Here is a 17644-nt window from a genome sequence, read left to right on the forward strand (position 1 = left end):
TTTTGTAAACACTCTCTAAAGGTTACAGATGCAATATACCAGGTAAACACAAACTATAATTTCAATATTTGATAATCACGGAATTTGAATTTGAGAATTTATGGGAAATAAGTTCTTTAAGTAAGTGACTGGCTTAGATCCCACCAAGATTTCCTTAAGTGTGTGTGTGTGTGTGAGGGGGAAGTTTCTGCTTACCCCTCCCTTCTGTAGGAGATGATGATGATCACCCTTTACTACCAAAAAGAGAGCAGCTTATTCTCCCCACAACAGACACCCTGTGAGGTAGATGGGGTTGAGAGATCTCTGAGAAAGCTGTGACTGACCAAAGGTCATCCAGCTGGCTTCATGCGGAGAAGAAAGGAATCAAATCTGGTTCTCCAGATCAGAGCCCACTACTACACCAAACTGGCTCTGATTCCCTCCCCCACAACTATTTCTGGGGGTTCCTTGCCTCCTGGAGCAGTGTTCCAGGGAGCATTTTGTGGCACCGCAGAGGGTGAACCTCAAGGGTGAGCACTGGTAAACTTCCACATACATCAACTAGCTTAGTAGATTTATAGTTTGACTAAACTAGCTCCAGGGTATTTTAACAACTAGATTTTAAGTCCCAAGTACCAGAATTCTACAAATAAACAAAACCTCTCCACTATCTTTTAGTACAGCATTTCCCATTTACCAGGTCCTGACCCAGTACCGGGCCATGGACGCGTCTTTGCCAGGCCATGGATGCCTCACCGTGCTGCCCATGCCCTCCCTCCCTCCTGTTGCTGTATCCCTCTCCCCCTCGGCCTTTGCCCCACCCCGGGCCAGTCCTCCTGTTATCCTTTTGCTCCAGTGGGCACAGGCTGCTGCTGACATTGGGGGTGCTGCTTCAGCCACACGGGCCTAGGTGTCGCTCCTCCCCCGCCCGCCATCGCAGAGACCATTGGGTCTGGCCGCAGCTCTCCCGGAGGTGCCGTCATCCAACACTGCCAAGCCAGGCCAGGGAAGCTGCGCTGGAAGGATGTGTTGGGTGGGACTGCCCCTGCTGCTGCTGCTCCTTGTTGCTGCGTTGGGGCCCCAATGGGCACACACCATCCCCGTCCCTCGCTGTTGGTGGTGAGCCCAGTGGGGCCAGAATGCAGCAACGAGGAGCAGCAGCAGTGGGGGCAGTCCCACCTAACACATCCTTCCAGCGCGGCCTCCCTGGCCAGGCTTGGCAGTGCCTGATGATGGTGCCGCTGGGAGAGCTGCAGACAGCCTCAATGGTCTCCGTGATGGCGGGTGGGGGGGAGGAGCAACACCCAGGCCCGAGTGGCTGAAGCAGCAGCAGCCCCAACTTTGCCAGCAGCCTGCGCCCGCCGGAGCAAAAGGATAGCAGGAGGAGGACTGGCCCAGGGGTGGGGCAAAGGCTGAGGGGGAGAGGGTTGCAGCAACAGGATGGAGGGAGAGCTGAGAGACAGAGGGGTGAATGGGGAAGGGAGAAGACACATGGGATGGAGGTGTGGGGCAGTAAAGGGGAAAAGATGCTGGCCAGACGGAAGCTTTATTTCCCACTCACCCCCTCCCTCTTTCTTTCTTTCTTTCTTTCTTTCTTTCTTTCTTTCTTTCTTTCTTTCTTTCTTTCTTTCTTTCTTTCTTTCTTTCTTTCTTTCTTTCTTTCTTTCCCCTGTCTTCTCTCTCTCTCTCTTTGTCAGTCAGTCAGTCCCTTCCTTGCCATTGCTAATCTGAGTAAACCGGGGTGGGAGGGGTGGGGGAAGGAAAAGCTTCTTCCTGCCATTTCATGTTTTCCCAGGCTGAGAACATTATATATTTTTAGTTTTCTGCATGTGATCCTTGTGCTTTTTCTTGATGTTTTATTTTTAAGATTGCATTGCAAAATCCCACTATTCTCCTACCTTTCCTAAACAAAATATTGCACGAGTTTTAAGCATGTTTGTACTTTCCTGTCTCCCGGCTCCACCCCCAAAGTCTCCTGGCTCCACCCCCAAATTTTAGAGGGCCACAAAGGAGAAGTGTAGAAATATCCGGGCCGTGGGGGAGGGGAGTTTGGGAAACCCTGTTTTAGTAGATTCTTATCCCTCCTTCTATATGAAGAGGACCAGAAACTTTTAACCACCACCACCATCATAAATGGTTTGCCATCAGACTGTATTAGTTTTCTAGCTTCCTCCCAATTTCAATTTTCATGCTGTTCTTACCTTTAGAATCAGTTCTTTGGCAGAATGTGACATCAAGATCCTGTCACACCAAGCTGGACATCTAGTGTTCATGTACTGCATTCCCTGGCTACAATCTTCACTATATGGATAGCTGGGGGAAGAGGGAAAAAGTAAATGTAACATCTATGAGCAACCAAACATTTAAAAACTATTGCAAAGTCAGTCATTGATTCTATTAAATTCACTTCCCCCTTAAGATTTAGATCTTCTGGGGCCTAGAGGATATTCAGAAAGGTGGTTGAATAAAAGCCTGTCTCTGTCCTCCCAACTTTGTATTTCAAGGAAGTCTCCAATCCATGTACTAACCATACTCAACCCTGCTTAGCTTCTAAGATCAGATGAGATCCGGGCTATTTAGGTCAGGGTGCTGGCAAGGTTCTTGATGGGCCACTGATCTGGTAACACTGCAGGGTCCACGACTCAGAACTCCAACTAGCTTATCTAATAATGGATGCTTTTCATCCAACTTTATGGGCCTGTGTCACACACATTATGTACCTTGGGTTTCCAACCCAGTATATACACAATAACCAGTCATGGATCCTTCTTGAGCATGCCTGAATGATGCATCTGTCACATCCAGAAGTTACATTTCTAAGTGTACATGCTTAAAGCACATAACATATAGGACAAAGAGGCTCTAATACTACATTCACTTTCCATAATGTTTTCAACAACAAAAAAATGCATTTATATGGTTCTCTTTTGGAAATTAGTCTCACTACTAATTTAGGACATATAGAAATTAGTCTCACTACTACTTAAGGACATATAGTCCCAATAACACACATACATCAGATCTCAGACACATGTTGGTCCCTATCCTCCATTATGCAGATAACAATAGTTCTAGGGATGGTACACTGGCCATGAAGTTTGCCTGGTGGCACTCATGTATGGATGTGGAAGGAATGATGCTTACATTTCCAGGATGCCTGCTTTTATCAATTCCTGTTCAGCAGCAGTGCTATAGTATTCATTTTTATTTTTCTAGCGCAATGCTGAATTACTGGCTAAGGAGGCCCTAAGCTGATTTGCTTTCCATGACCTGATGTTATATCTGATACTGCATAACTCTCTGCTAGTGATCATAATCAAAATTAGGTTTATCCATGCAGTCACAGACATGCACAAAAGGGACAAGTGAAAAGGGGAGGCAGGCAGAGAGGAAGAAAAACAAAATTCTTACATGCCTCCGAAACTGGCCCTCTGGCAAGAGATCATCATTCTGTTTTTTTTGTGTTCAATAAGATACCAATACAAGTTCCCTGTATTTGGGACTTTCTTTTTCTGTCATTTGATTAAACTAGCAAAAGTAACTAAAAGAAGAGATTCCAACACAAAAAGTCTTGCGGTACTTTAAAGGCTAACGGATTTATTATGATGGAAGCTTTTGCAGATGACAGCCCCCCCTGGTCCACAAATGTTTATACAAACTCATGTGATTCGGCAGCCAGCAGATCCTAACGTGAAGATGCAAGATCCAGGTGGGCAATAGTATTGGTCTGAAGCAGCAGAATAAGGTTTGAGTCCAGTGGCACCTTTAAGACCAACAGCAGGGGTAATCTCAGATAATGAAGCTATTGTTAAGACTCATACTATCGATGGTAATAGTTAATATGGACTTTTTTACCTTGACCAATTTTTTTTTTTACCTTGACAAATATGAGTGGCAACTTGATAGGCAACCCTTGATAGTTTCTTCTACACTGTGGGCCAAATTATACATTCCTTGCAGAAGCACTTAACAGTGGATTGCATCCTACCAGTTTTTCCACTGGTAAGATGAAAGAAGAAGAAAAAAGGTGCATTCATGTTTGATTTTCGTCTTTACTGAAGCCCTGTCCCTTGTGGCTTTTTGTTCTCATTCATCCCATGATCCCTGGCATAGAATTCCTGGTGGACAAAATTGACCCCTTCCCCATCGTGCTACAGTGGAAAAGTTGGATGGATCTAACCTCATATGCTTTGTCTGGGGTTTAACAGGGAGTGTGAAAACAGTAGACAGGAATGGGAGAAGAGCACTTTGAAACCAAAGTTTCAAGCAGAAAAAGGGTCAGGTGTGTCAAACAGATCTAGTAACCCACTTTCTTGTAAACAGCAAATGCTTTCAGACATCATGATGTGCATTTTAACTTATTTTGTGAGGCGACAGCTATTTGGGACTAATTCTGTGACCCAAAGTGGCTTTGGCCTTAAGAAGAGAAAACTGAGGCATGGAGTGGGGACTGTCTTTGTTTCTTTTTGATGTGTTTTCATTCTTTCTTGGTTATCAAAAGAACTGCTTATGCCAGGGGTGGCCAATGGTAGCATTCCAGATGTTTTTTGCCTACAACTCCCATCAGCTCCAGCCAGCATGGCTAATGGTTGGGGCTGATGGGAGTTGAAGGCAAAAAACATCTGGAGAGCTACCATTGACCACCCCTGGTTTATGCTGATGAAGGAAATTTCAGTAAACTCCATTCATTCAGAGTTGAGCAGCCCAACAGAGCGTGCATAGTGGAATCCATAGAAGTATTTGGATTTGGGAAATCCTGTTTTGTTATGTATTAGCCAGTGAAAGGCAAGAATGCGGGAAGGATGTGTTTTGGGAAACAAAAACATTAAGTATATAAATATAAAAAGTAGACTGAAATCCATTTTGCTTATTGCAGATCTCAAAAAAAGGAATTATCGGGGGCTTTCAAGATGAGGAGTTTTAAAATAAGATTTGTGGGATTGAAACAGAAACTGCCTTCATGCTTGAAGAGAAACTTATTTACCATCCTACTTGGTGTGATATTATAAAACTGAGATGCATTGCTCTCTACCAAATGAGTTTACAAGCTACACTGCCATTAAAAAGATTAGCCATGGCAAACAGCCAGCTAAAGTGTACTGAATGTATTGGAACAAACCAGTGAATTCAGTACCTTTTCCACCTCATCAAACCTAACAAGACTCATTTTCAAAACATATTATGAGAATTCAATTTGCTGCTTCACTGCCATACAGAAGTACAGCTTATTTCTGAACGTCCATAGGAGGCTCTGATGATGTCACATTTTTTGCTAGCAGGAGCTCTTTGTCTACAATTGTAAGGGCTGACTTTTGCAGGCAGCACATTAATGTGGCTCTCTCCTTTTAAGTTGTACATGAACTTGACTTAACAATGACTACTCTTTTTATTAGAGAAGTTGTACAAATCAATCATATTCTATATGCTTCACCCCTTTCACAATATTAGATTTCTGGGTTTTAAATACTATACTTCATGGACACTGGAGCACTTATGAGTGCTGCAGGGTTTCATATTTGCAGGCTGTATCTTCACAGTGGTTTTTTTTTTTTCTAAAAAGAATAGAGATCCAAGCAAGTCCTCTGGTTGTTTAACATGCATTTATTAATACCACAACTGGGGTATATATCTTCCCACCTTTCTCTGAAAACAGTTAAGAACCAAAGTGGGTAGCAGCAATAAACATCATATCACTACATTAGTATCTAAATCTGTGAAAATATTTAAAAATAACATATAATGCCAAATTTATCACATCCATGAATGAAGGAAGCCCATGTTGGCCATAGGTAGTTCAGCATTCCACATGCGCTATTCACATGGCACTGCCTGATCCGATTCCAGACTGCTAGGCCCTGTTAGCTCATCCCTATATGCCCTGCCCAGCAAACAAACAAACAAAACACATGCTCTTTGATAGTCCCAATTTGCCTAGGAGAGCCACAGTTTTCCACTGATATCTGGCAAAAGTTTATACCTTGGAAAAGTCACAATTGTGGGGAGCTTTTAAGGTTGAGTCCTGGTGCAGGCAGAAATGAAGTTTGGAACCACTGATCCACTGACCTCAGTTTATGTGGCACCACACTCTCACCCCCTCCTCATACATGCCGGGACTGAAGTCTCTTCTGAAAGGATTTAACACTTCTCACTTAGCACTTCAGACTCCAATTTGGACATGGGAAGTCTGCAGTTTATTTTATTTACTTTGCTTATACCCCACTTTTCTTCCTAATAGGCACCCAAAGCAGCTTATGTTGTTCCAATTTTCCATTTTATCCTCACATCAACTCCATAAAGTAGGCCAGATGGAGATTATGTGACTGACTCAAGGGCACTCAAAGTGGAGACTTGAAGCTGGGTCTTCGAGATCCTAGTCTGACATCCTAAGCAATTTAGCCCTCTGGCTGCATTAAGTAAGAAATGCACACTACATAAGGTCAGAGAATTTCTGTTCTTGCAAACTTTGCACATGCCAGCTTTCAAAGCTGATGTTTAAAAATACAACCCCCTTCAAAAAAAATGGGCTTTTTGAGGCTGAGGAGAGCCTTCTGTTTTGTAGTTTCAGAAGGTAGCCATGTTGATCTGTAGTAGAACAGCTAGATTTGAATTAGCACCTAGGAGCTGTTTGGGGATATGAACTTTCAATTCTCAAAGGGAACTTTAACTCTCAGAAGCTTATACCCTGAAAACCTTTTTGGGTTCTATAGCACTACTGAATTTGAATCTAGCCTTTCCATTTTGAACCAGGTCTGTTGCTGGTGATGCTTTTCAGGTCAGTTGACAGAGAGGACACAAAGAAGAGTTGGAGATGTGGGGCAGGGGAATCAGCCAATGGGAGGCCAGAGATGCTGAATGAGCTGTAATGGGCCAATTATTTGTCAAGTGCATGGAATAGCGAATGGGAGAGCTCCATTTGGCCACCACCACAAGGTAATTATGACCTATATGAATATGATGCATGGGGTGGAAAACGTGGCTAGAGGTGACTTCCTCTCTTTCATAAGACTAGAATTCAGTGAAGTTGGTGGGCAATATGTTTAGGACAGACAAAAGGAAATGCCTATTTGCTCAACAAGTAAATTACCCAACACTTCATTTGTAATGGCCATGAGCACAGATGGCTTTAAAAGGAGGTTAAATTAATGGAGGAGAGGTCCATCGATTGCAACTAGCCCTGGAAAGTAAAGGGCACCTCCATATTCAAAGACAGTAAACCTCTGAAACCTACTGCTAGAAGGCAACAGCTGTTGGTCCTCCGGGGCATCTGAATGGCCACTATGTGAGATAGGATTCAGACTAAGCTGCACAACTCATCTGATCCAGTAGAGCTCTTATATTTTTATGAAATCGTTCAGTAGACAAGGCAGAAACGATAAAGCCTGTGCTTGCTTCATTCATAGCCAAACAAATCCTTATTCAATTTGGCAGCTTCCAGTAGGACAATTAACTAAGGACTCTGATGATGCAGTGCGAAGGTTTGCATTGATTGGCCTGCCTGGAATTCTGGAAGCAATATGCCTAGGGTTGCCAAGTCCAATCCCAGAAATATCTGGGGACTTTGGGGGTGGAGCCAGGAGACTTTGGGGGTGGAGCCAGGAGACACTGGTGTGGAGCTAGGGGGGAGGGGGGAAATGGCGCCGGGGAGCGTGGCGAGCCGCCCCGTCTCAGAGCAGGCGACGCTGCTGTGCGGCTGCCACCTCTTCTCCGCTTGCCGTGGATGCTCCTCTGAGATGGGCTCAGCCTGAGCCCATCTTGGAGGAGCAGCTGCGGTGGGGTGGGGTGGGGGGGCAGCAGCGGCGCGGCGGCCTCGCCCGTTCTGTTCTGCCTCTGGGGTGGAATTGGAGGGGTGTGTGGAGGCGGGCCGGGGGCGTGGTGAGCCGCGAGTCCAGGTCCTAGAAGGGCCCGGATTCACGGCTCGCCATGCTCCTGGCCTGCCTCGCCCTACCCTTCTCTGGTTTTGCCTCGCTGGTTCTGCCTGTGCTGCTGCCGCCTCTTGGCTGCTCCTCCAAGATGGGCTCAGCCTGGGCCCATCTTGGAGGAGCAACTGCGGTGGGCGGGGAGGGGGCGGCAGCGGTGCGGCGGCCTCGCCCGCTCCAGGATCGGGCGGCTCGCCATGCTCCCTGGTGCCGTTTCCCCCCTCCCCCTGCTTCCGTTTTTTTGGGGAGCGGGGGAAGAGGGTGGAAATCCTGGGTTCCCCCGCCAGGGCAGGAGGGTTGGGAAGCCTAAATATGCCTCACAACATTTTATTGTAATGTAGGGCAAGTGTGTAGTTTTTCTGTGCCTTCTTCATTTCAAAGTTTCTCTGCAGTTCTCCATTCAGAAAGATGGAACCATGATGGAAAATGCCCAGCGTTCTAAGTAAATGGAAACCAGAGATTTCTAATGGAAGCTGCAAACTGTGGAAGATTGGGTTAGGCTGTTCACTGTACTGTCAAAGCTAGGAAGGCATCTGCACCCTTGGTCTATACACATCTTAAATGGTTCTGTTATTGCTGTCTACCAAGTTTAAAGTGCAATAGGAACTTTATTTGGATTTTTTTTAAAGTATGCTAATCATTATTATTTGACTAATGATGCTGTAGCCACAGTTGTAGCAAAAAGAGCCTGAGTAACCTTCTACGAAATTGTGAATTAATCTCTTTTCGGTCTCCTGACATCATAAACCAGATGGCAAGTGTTAGCACACAAGTGAAGTTGGCGATAAAATCAAATTTAACCTTCCATAAAATATGTCCACCTTCATGAGGGGAGCTCCTAACAGAATAACCATTCTCCTAACAGATATCCAATTGCCTTTGCTTTTATTGCACTATATGTATGAAGGCATGTCTCAGACATAATCACAGAGGTTTGAGAGTTCCTGTTTTTTCTGTCAAACACTATCTGTAAAATTCAGCATACCATACCATACCATACCATACCATACCATACCATACCAAACCTTTAATGGCATAATAGATTCAGATAAAAATACACAGAATATAAAAATTTAAACATTGGAGATAAAATCAAAATAAAACCGAGCTTACAGATACATTCAAACATGGTCAGAATTAAATTTAAGGATGTCAGCCAGAAATTTTGCCACAGCCTCACTAACCACCCCCTCAGTATCACTCAATAAATAATAACAGGGTGGCAGAATAGACAAATCTGGAGAGAAAGAAAGCTTGCCAAATAAATCTTTACGGAGGTTATGGTAAAAAGAACAATCAAGCAATATATGCTGGATTGAGTCAGGGGTATTCGCTCCACAGGAGCAAAGTCTGTCGGCTAAAGGGACTCGCTGATATCTCCCTTGTAAAACTTTGGAGGGAAACGCGTTTAGTCTGGCCAACATAAATGCCCTGCGATGACTTGGAGTGGTTAGGTCTGATAGATAATTGGGCATTTTGCCACAAAAAGCATAAAGACCTAAGGAAGCTGGAGAGCAAGTATAAGGGAGAGTTGGCCGTAATTTCGTTTCCTCCAATTCCCACAGTCTCAGTTTAATACATCTGAAGATATATGACTCTTCAGAGGTAGAAAAATCATCTACCTCTAACCCCAATTGATTGAGTTTAGACAGAAGCAGTGCTGGTGTGCTTGCACTAAGCAGCTGACTGTTTGTTTGTTTTTTAAATTGTCTTGGATCCAAATGTGCTCTTATGTGACAGTTAAGGGACTTCTGCTTACATGAACGGGACAGGGTAGTGGTAGAGATTCCTTCCTATTTCCCTTTCACTCTGCAGCCATGTAAGTTATATCCCACATAGTTTCTGAGGATCTCCTAACCTTTAGGCATGGCTTTTTGGGGACACAGAGGATAGCAGAAGTGTGGAGGCAGGTCCCACTTCTGCTAGATCCAAGCCACAAAGCCTGCAGACAAGATTAGTTTAAAAAACAGCATTCTGTCTTAGCATCAGAAAATCTGTAAGCAATGTTTCCAAAAAATGTGGATGTTATCAAACTATTAGATTTAGAATCCTATTTTTCAGATAGTAAAAAAAAAGTTTTAATTATACTTGAAAGGTAAAGGTAGTCCCCTGTGCAAGCACCAGTTGTTTCCGACTCTGAGGTGACGTCGCATCACAGCGTTTTCATGGCAGACTTTTTATGGGGTGGTTTGCCATTGCTTTCCTCAGTCATCAACACTTTACCCCCAAGCAAGCTGAGTACTCGTTTTACCGACCTCGGAAGGATGGAAGGCTGAGTCAACCTTGAGCCAGCTACCTGAACCCAGCTTCTGCCGGGATTGAACTCAGGTCATGAGCAGAGCTTGGACTGCAGTACTTAAGCTTACCACTCTGTGCCAACATAGTTCTGTTAAAAATAGATCCAGAGTAGCTCTTTCTGCCAGTGCCAGGATTTCTGCTCATGGAGTATAATTTCCCCCCTCCCCCCTGCCACTGCAGTCCCAAATGCTCCCTGCAATCCTGTTCCTGGAGACAGGGCACCACTAGGAACAGAATTTCATGAGGGATTTAGGCTGCTGCAAGAGAGAGTGGGTGTGAAAACTGCGCTACACTAGAGGAAGTCCTTCAATCCAAGCCAATATTTACACCTCACTTTTGAACCCCCCCCCCCAAGGCTGTAAATCCAATGTAGCTTTTACAACATAATGAGTTAGAGATTATTGTTTAATAAATGCATTTTTATTCTGTGGCAAATTATTTCTGCTCAGTTTGTACAATATGGATGACCCAAAGCCCTGATATTGCTTACTCTAGATTTTCAAAAGCATGGGATGAGGGCTTTTTTTTTTTTTAAGTTACAAGAAAATAATATGTTTTCCCCAATCTAGTAAGAACTACTCAATTTCATCAGTTATTTCCTGAAAATAGCTGTACACTTGTCTCCCAGGCTGCTTAGAATGGCTTACAAAAAATAGAAGTGCAGTTAGATTAAAGCAGTCAATAAAATAAACTCCAAACATGACACAGAACTCAGCAAATCATAAACTGAACTGAAATTTTACATCCCTTGCAAAACATGGATAGTGAATTGCCCCTAATTTTTCCAATGATGAGAACATTCAAGGGGCTTCAAAACTGGGAACTATTTGCTGGGGAATCATCAGTGTGTCCTTTGGGAATTCTTGATTTCTATGCACACATCAGTTTGGATTGTGACCAAAGGTTTAAAACAGCTCAATTAAAATCCACGGGAGCGTTGCTATTGACTTTACTGGAAGGTGACTTTCACCCATTATCAAAAACTCCATGACTTTTGTATGAATAAACTGCTTTTGGTAGGATTTATGCAAGCATATTTGCCATAATGTACTTAAAACAAAACATTGATGAGTATAATATAGAAGTGAATATTGGTACTAAGAGAGCAAACATAACAGGCCTACTCAGAAATAAGCCCCATTTTTTTTTCTATGATGCTTATCCCCAGAAAGTGTTTTAGCGCTGCAGACAAAGGTTCTCTCTATTAGGACTCAGAAACATCTTTAGGATAGAAGTACGGCTGCCAACCTCCAGGTAGTAGGAAAAAAAGCACTAAAGCATCCACAATAAACCAGCCTCAATTAATTTCTATTCATATAAAAAACATAGAAACCTTGTGCAATAAATATTACAAAAGTGCAATGGTATCACATCCAAGTCCCATTAGTTCAGATTTACTATGAGAGTTCTTGTTTTGAAGAAAGGGGTGGGAATGTGATAAGAAAAGCCGTGAAAACAGAGTCCAATGCTCCAATTCTTCTCTAAACATAACTGGTATAGATCTCCCGCTATTACAACAGATCTTCATCTAGAGAAAGTGGCCACTTTGGAAACTGCACCCTATGGCATTATACCCCGAACTCCACCCTCCTCAGGCTCCGTCCCCCCAATTTCCAGGTATTATCCAACCTGGACCTCAGATAGATGGAAGGAGGGGAGCATGTGCTGTAAAGTGCTGTCAAGTCACAGTGAACTTATGTTGGGTCTTCAAGGCAAGAGACATTCAGAGGTGGTTTGCCATTGCCTGACTCTGCATAAGGATCCTTGGTAGTCTTCCATCCAAATGCTAACTAGAGCCAACCCTGCTTAGCTTCAGAGATCTGATAAGATCAGGCTAGACTGGCCCATCCAGGTCAAGGCCTCTCCTTTAAATTCTCACTATCTCTTAACTTAAATTGGCTCTTGACTCATTATGGTGCTTAATTAGTTACTTTCTGTTTCTTCATGATACCTGAACATATCTTAAGCAACTTTTTCATTAAGATAATATTATAATTTCATTATTATGATGGTGATGTATTATTTAAAATGAACAATCACATTTGCTGCAAAGGAAAAAAGGGTTAGAGAGAAATTCTCCCCCCTCCCATTGTCCAGGTAAAAGATCCCTTCAAAAATGCTGGGGTGCTGGGAAAGTAAACCAGAAGGAAATTGGAGTTTGCTTCTTCTTCAGAATCTGGAATTCAAATCTGTTTAGCCCTGGTTTAGAATCCTGGTTTTTATGGGAAGAAATATTTACCAATTTCAATTTATACAGGCACCATTCCAAACTGGAGCTAGAATTAAGACTTCAGGAAGTCTTCCGTTGTGCATGGCATGCATGGGAAGGTGTTTGCATGCACTATTATATTCCTCAGGTTTGTTCTTGTCATGAAGAAGCATAATTTTATCCACAACATTTGAATGCAGCTTAGATGATTCCCCCATAGGGTTGCCAGGCCTCTGGTCTGGGCAGGGGGTCCCCCCAGCCCATGGGGCTCCAATCCATGGGCCTGAAGCTGGCTGGTGGGGGAAACCCCATCCCCCAACTGGAATGTCATCAAGCAATGTGTTGCTCAGAAGTGACATCATTGTGCTGGGGACATCAAACAATGACACTCTGTTTTTTGTAGCCCAGAACCTAGAGTGTCGCACGCAATGTTGGCATATGAAACATATGAACATATGAAACTGCCTTATACTGAATCAGACCCTCGGTCCATCAAAGTCAGTATTGTCTACTCAGACTGGCAGCGGCTCTCCAGGGTCTCAAGCTGAGGTTTTTCACACCTATTTGCCTGGACCCTTTTTAGTTGGAGATGCCGGGGATTGAACCTGGGACCTTCTGCTTCCCAAGCAGATGCTCTACCACTGAGCCATCGTCCCTCCCCTAGCAGGAGCTCCTAGTGATGCGGCCACCTCTCGCTCCTGGATTCCTCCACTGAGCAAAGTAGGACCTGGCAACCTTATTCCTCCACAATGATGGCTAAAAACGTATTTTACAAAACTAAAAGATTCTCAGTCTCACAGTAATTCTTGTAGTCTATAGAATACATAGACCATAAACTACCAAGCTGAGTGGCATGGTGCTCATATTGCATTTTTTTAAATATTCAGGCTCTTATTATGCTTTATGTGAGCCAGCTTGCTTATTAATACTTCATCAGAAATTATCAACCAGCCAATGCGAAAAAAAAGCTTTTAAAGAGTCAGTATAGCTGGCTGCTCAAGCAATGTGCTAGACTTCCACTAGTTACTTCCCATAGATTAGAGCACTAATTAATTTACCATTTCTTCGGTTGCCCGAAAGCAAAACAGAGATTCATATTCTGTAAGCGCAATCAACTTAGTTCATTAAAGACATCTCTGTTTGGCAAATGATCATAAATTATCAGCTTTCCTCTTGTAATCATTTTATGCACTGGGTAGCTGAGTTTTAGCTATAGGTCAGATATGTTGCCATCAGGATTAAATTAGCCACTTTGCATGTAGGAAAACACTAATAACCCTTTATGACACTCTGTTAGCTAACTGTTCATGATGTGTTTCTTATTTAAGAAAATCAGTAGGGTAAACAAGGCCTGCAAACATAGGAGTTAAAGTATAATGTGTTAAACAGCTGCAGCTTGCAAATACTAGAATAACTCCATGGCGACCAAGCTAACAATCAGTGTCAAAGGTCACAATAAAAGAGAGGTGTGTGTATGTGTCAACTAAGCAAAGGGTAAAAGGGTAAATAGTTCCTTACTCATAACACCACTAGAACCCAAAGCAAAAAAGGGTAACATCACACACAATCCAGTTTTTTCAAGTAGTTTTTATAGATTCACTTAGGACATATATTTGCATGACTTAGTGAATCCACTTTGTTCAAATTGTTATTACATTGCAAAAAATAACAGTGTTTGTGATGTTCTTTCATAATTATGTTTTGTTACACTGGCTGCCTGGGCAGGATGGATGCAATGGAATGCTTCCAAAGGCAAACAAGATCCTTTTCTTCATCACAAAATAAAAGGTGGCTATTCTCTCTACCCCTCCTCCCCGGTCATGTTCTCAGCACATAAAATCTGTTTTTATTGATTATAAAACATGCCCATCGCTAACCCATGAATAGTCTGGGTGATAATGTCAAACTCAATGCATTTGAATGTCAATAATGCCTTATTGGGTCCTCTTATAGCATATTTAACCTTTTAAAGTGTGTGGGAAGAACAGTAATTGGTATAGCCATGCCAAATCTGAAGAAAGAAGGTGACAGATAATAGACCCTGTTGCAGCAAAGGGTTATATGACCATGATCAGATAAATGTGAGAAATATGCAATGCAACTTAATATGCCGTGTTCTCAATAGTTCAACCTGCTCTGATTTCAAAGATATTAAAAGAATGGCCAAGACCAGTTCTTCAAATGAAGTCAAGATCTCCATTAACTCTAAGTATACCAATACAGTAAGAAGGTTTCTTATCTTTTCCATGCTGGGAAATAAACACTTCACCAAGTCAACACTGTGGTAAGACTGCACAGTTTATATATTTGGATGGATCAAAACTAAATTGGAAATTTATGCCAATTTCCCCTTGATGTCATTCCTCAGGGTGCCTATTCCCTAGGAACGAGATTTTGTGGTGATCAGTGGGCTGCAGCGGGAGGGAGAAGGCAGGAATGTTCATATTTGTCGATGGAAAATTTAGCATAAAACCAACTCATTATCTTAACCATGCTTCAGCCCTTTTCTTATCACCAGTTTTCCAACTCTCTATTATAATATCTAGAGCTGGTTATCACAAGACTTTCCCTTATGATATGGAGAGTTCTCTCACCAACTGTGAATCCTAAAGGACACACAAGGAACAGCGGCAAGGAAAAGCTCTATATTTTGGGAAGCAGCACAGTGGTTATCAGCAATGTTTCCTCTAAACTGCAGAGTCTTGTGAGCAAAAATTCTACTTTGTGAGCTACTGGCATTAACGTCGTGAGCTACTGCATAAATTAGTGTGCTCTGGGGCCATTCTTCCTGAGCTAAGACAAAAATGTATGAGCTGGAGGATAAAAATCTGTGAGCTAGCTCACACTAACTCAGCTTAGAGGGAACACTGGTTATCAGTGCTGAACATCACAATTGGCACCACGGGGAAGTGGCACAGATAAGGCAATGTGTAGACCTGATACAAGAGCAGGGTAATCTACAGTTTATTTATTTATCAATAATTAAAATATTTATACTTTACCTGTCCTTTAGACTCAAGGTGGCTCCCATGTCATGTGGGAAATCTCCCTACATTTATTTTAGCTATGGTTGCAGTAGGGGGAGAATTTTGACTAAGACTACAACAGTGAAGTTTTAATAATTTATCTCCATATTCCGCCACTCCTGCTGTTATCCCCAATAGGGGAAAAGGACAGCAAACACAAGGGTACCAGTCTCTCCCCTTCTAATAGTGGCTCCAGCCCTTGATTACTATTCAGCAAACAGAGGCAGAGTGTATGGGGAGATTTCACTGGAAACTGCCCCCATTACTGCTATTAAAGATTAAAGTAAATGGCCATGAGTGTTCTACATAATGTGTAGAACACATGAAACAAAGAGGAAAGAGTTTTGGTTGCCACCAAGGAAGAAGCAAAAATATGTTGCTTAGCCCCACGTTAGAGCGGTAACAACACTTGAGAATAAAAATAGTTTTCTTGAGTTTGTGGAAGTCAGTGAGAAAAGTAAAAGCATTTTAGTCTACAAAGAGAGAAAGGAGAAATTGCTGTATTTTAAAATGACCTTGCTATGCATTGCTCAGTGCAGCACAGAAAGAGAAGGGGAGGGGAAGTGTTCTTGTGTGAGCACTACAAGGCCAAAACTCCTTGGGGGAGAAAGGTCATAAGAGAAAATCAAAGGCAGGAAAATAAGCAAGACTTGTAGATTAAACTGCATCCTGGAGGAATATGTTACTAGAAGCTGGTGAGAAATCTAGAAGAAAAATCTCCTAGCTATGAATGAGATTTGACCTGTCATTCTTGTCTAGAGGTGTCAAAGCTAACAAACTATCAGCATGGAGGGTCTGCTGAAAAGAGAAGGAGGGAAAAATCACAGAGAAGAGAGGATATCTGAGACACGAACATATGTCCAACCAGTAAATTACATGACAGCCTAATGCAACGACAAACAAGAACAGGTCACTTTAAGAGAATGATTAATACATGAGATTACTGTGCATGCACACTTATCTGAAAGCAAACCTTGTACGTGGGTGTGAACCCCTAGTAAGTCAGTTGCTATCTCTGCCACACAACAGTTACAAGAATAATTATAATAATTAATGGAGAGAGGTGATAAAGTTAACAATTGCCCACCTGTATCATGGCTAACCACAATGTCCTTATTTCGTTTTTCGCACCTACCCCCTTCTCCTAGTGATTACAGTCTACCAAAGACCTATTTCCAGCACAAACTGAGATTGCTGTTTGCTTTATGTCAGAGTGTCAAGCAACTGATAGAACCTACATAGTTTAAAAACATTGGAGACAGCCCATCATGGCTAATACAATAGGAAAGGGAAAAAAAAAACACACCAAAGCATGCTTAAAATAAAAGTATCTCCAGAACTACACTGTAAACTATTTCTGGAAAACAAGAACTTATGGCAATGTTATAGAGAGGATTTTTCAAGTAGTTGGAAAGCTGAGCCAGGTCTCTCCCTAATAAATAGCCACAAGGGAATGGGGGGAGTACATGGAGGTGACAGGAAACGGCTGCAGAACAGGTTGTCCAATTTCTGTACCAATTAATGCACCTCTGGATATAAGAAAAAAAAAAGGGGGGGGAGTTCAATTGACTTCTGTACTGATTTAACAGTGAACTCTGGAATCGCAAAGGTACAAAACAACACCGCTTTGTATTTCTGCTGCTAGACAAGGATGCTGGGAGATACTCTGAGCTGGACTGCACTATTCAAGTGAGATGCATTGTTCAGTCTGCCACCATATTGCTTTAATGTTAAAAAGTAACTGGGGGAGACAGATAAAAAAGAGGTAAAATACAGGTGCTTTTATACATACATACATACATTATATATATATATACAAAATGTCAGTCTAATCAGGGACCTCCCATATAAAGTGTTAAACTCATTTTACATGTCATGTCTAGAAGCCCAAAAACTCTGGGTCATTTCTACATGGGTTATCTGCCCTGAGCTCAATGCTTTTGGGAAGTGAGTTTTTTTCCTGCTTCCCCACCACATTGGGGTACATGCACCTCCAAGGGTTTTCCCAGCTTTTTTCTGATCTTTCTCACACTTGCTTTGCTCTGACATTCTGGGAAAGTCCATGGTAAAGCCTAGATGGCTGGTGTATGGATGGGAAAATTCAGGTTTTACAAGCATGTGGTAGTCCTTTTTCCTGACCCTGTCCCCATGGCAGCCATTTCCCCCTCTGACATCAGATGGGTTTTTTTTATTTTTTTAAATCAGAACTAGAATAC

At 42.6% G+C, this 17644-nt stretch overlaps 1 protein-coding gene across 2 annotated transcripts in view; it reads right to left on the reverse strand.

The window, feature by feature from the left end:
- The window catches only part of INPP5A (inositol polyphosphate-5-phosphatase A), a 352919-nt gene that overhangs the window by 7494 nt on the left and 327781 nt on the right, over positions 1 to 17644 (reverse strand). For both annotated transcript variants that reach the window (XM_060241377.1, XM_060241378.1), the window contains exon 13: positions 2181 to 2292. In XM_060241377.1, coding sequence (XP_060097360.1) covers positions 2181 to 2292 — 112 coding nt within the window. The remainder of the gene's footprint in view (positions 1 to 2180; positions 2293 to 17644) is intronic.

The sequence above is a fragment of the Heteronotia binoei genome, chromosome 6 (genome assembly GCF_032191835.1).
Source record: "Heteronotia binoei isolate CCM8104 ecotype False Entrance Well chromosome 6, APGP_CSIRO_Hbin_v1, whole genome shotgun sequence".
In the NCBI taxonomy this organism is placed as follows: Eukaryota; Metazoa; Chordata; class Lepidosauria; order Squamata; family Gekkonidae; genus Heteronotia; species Heteronotia binoei.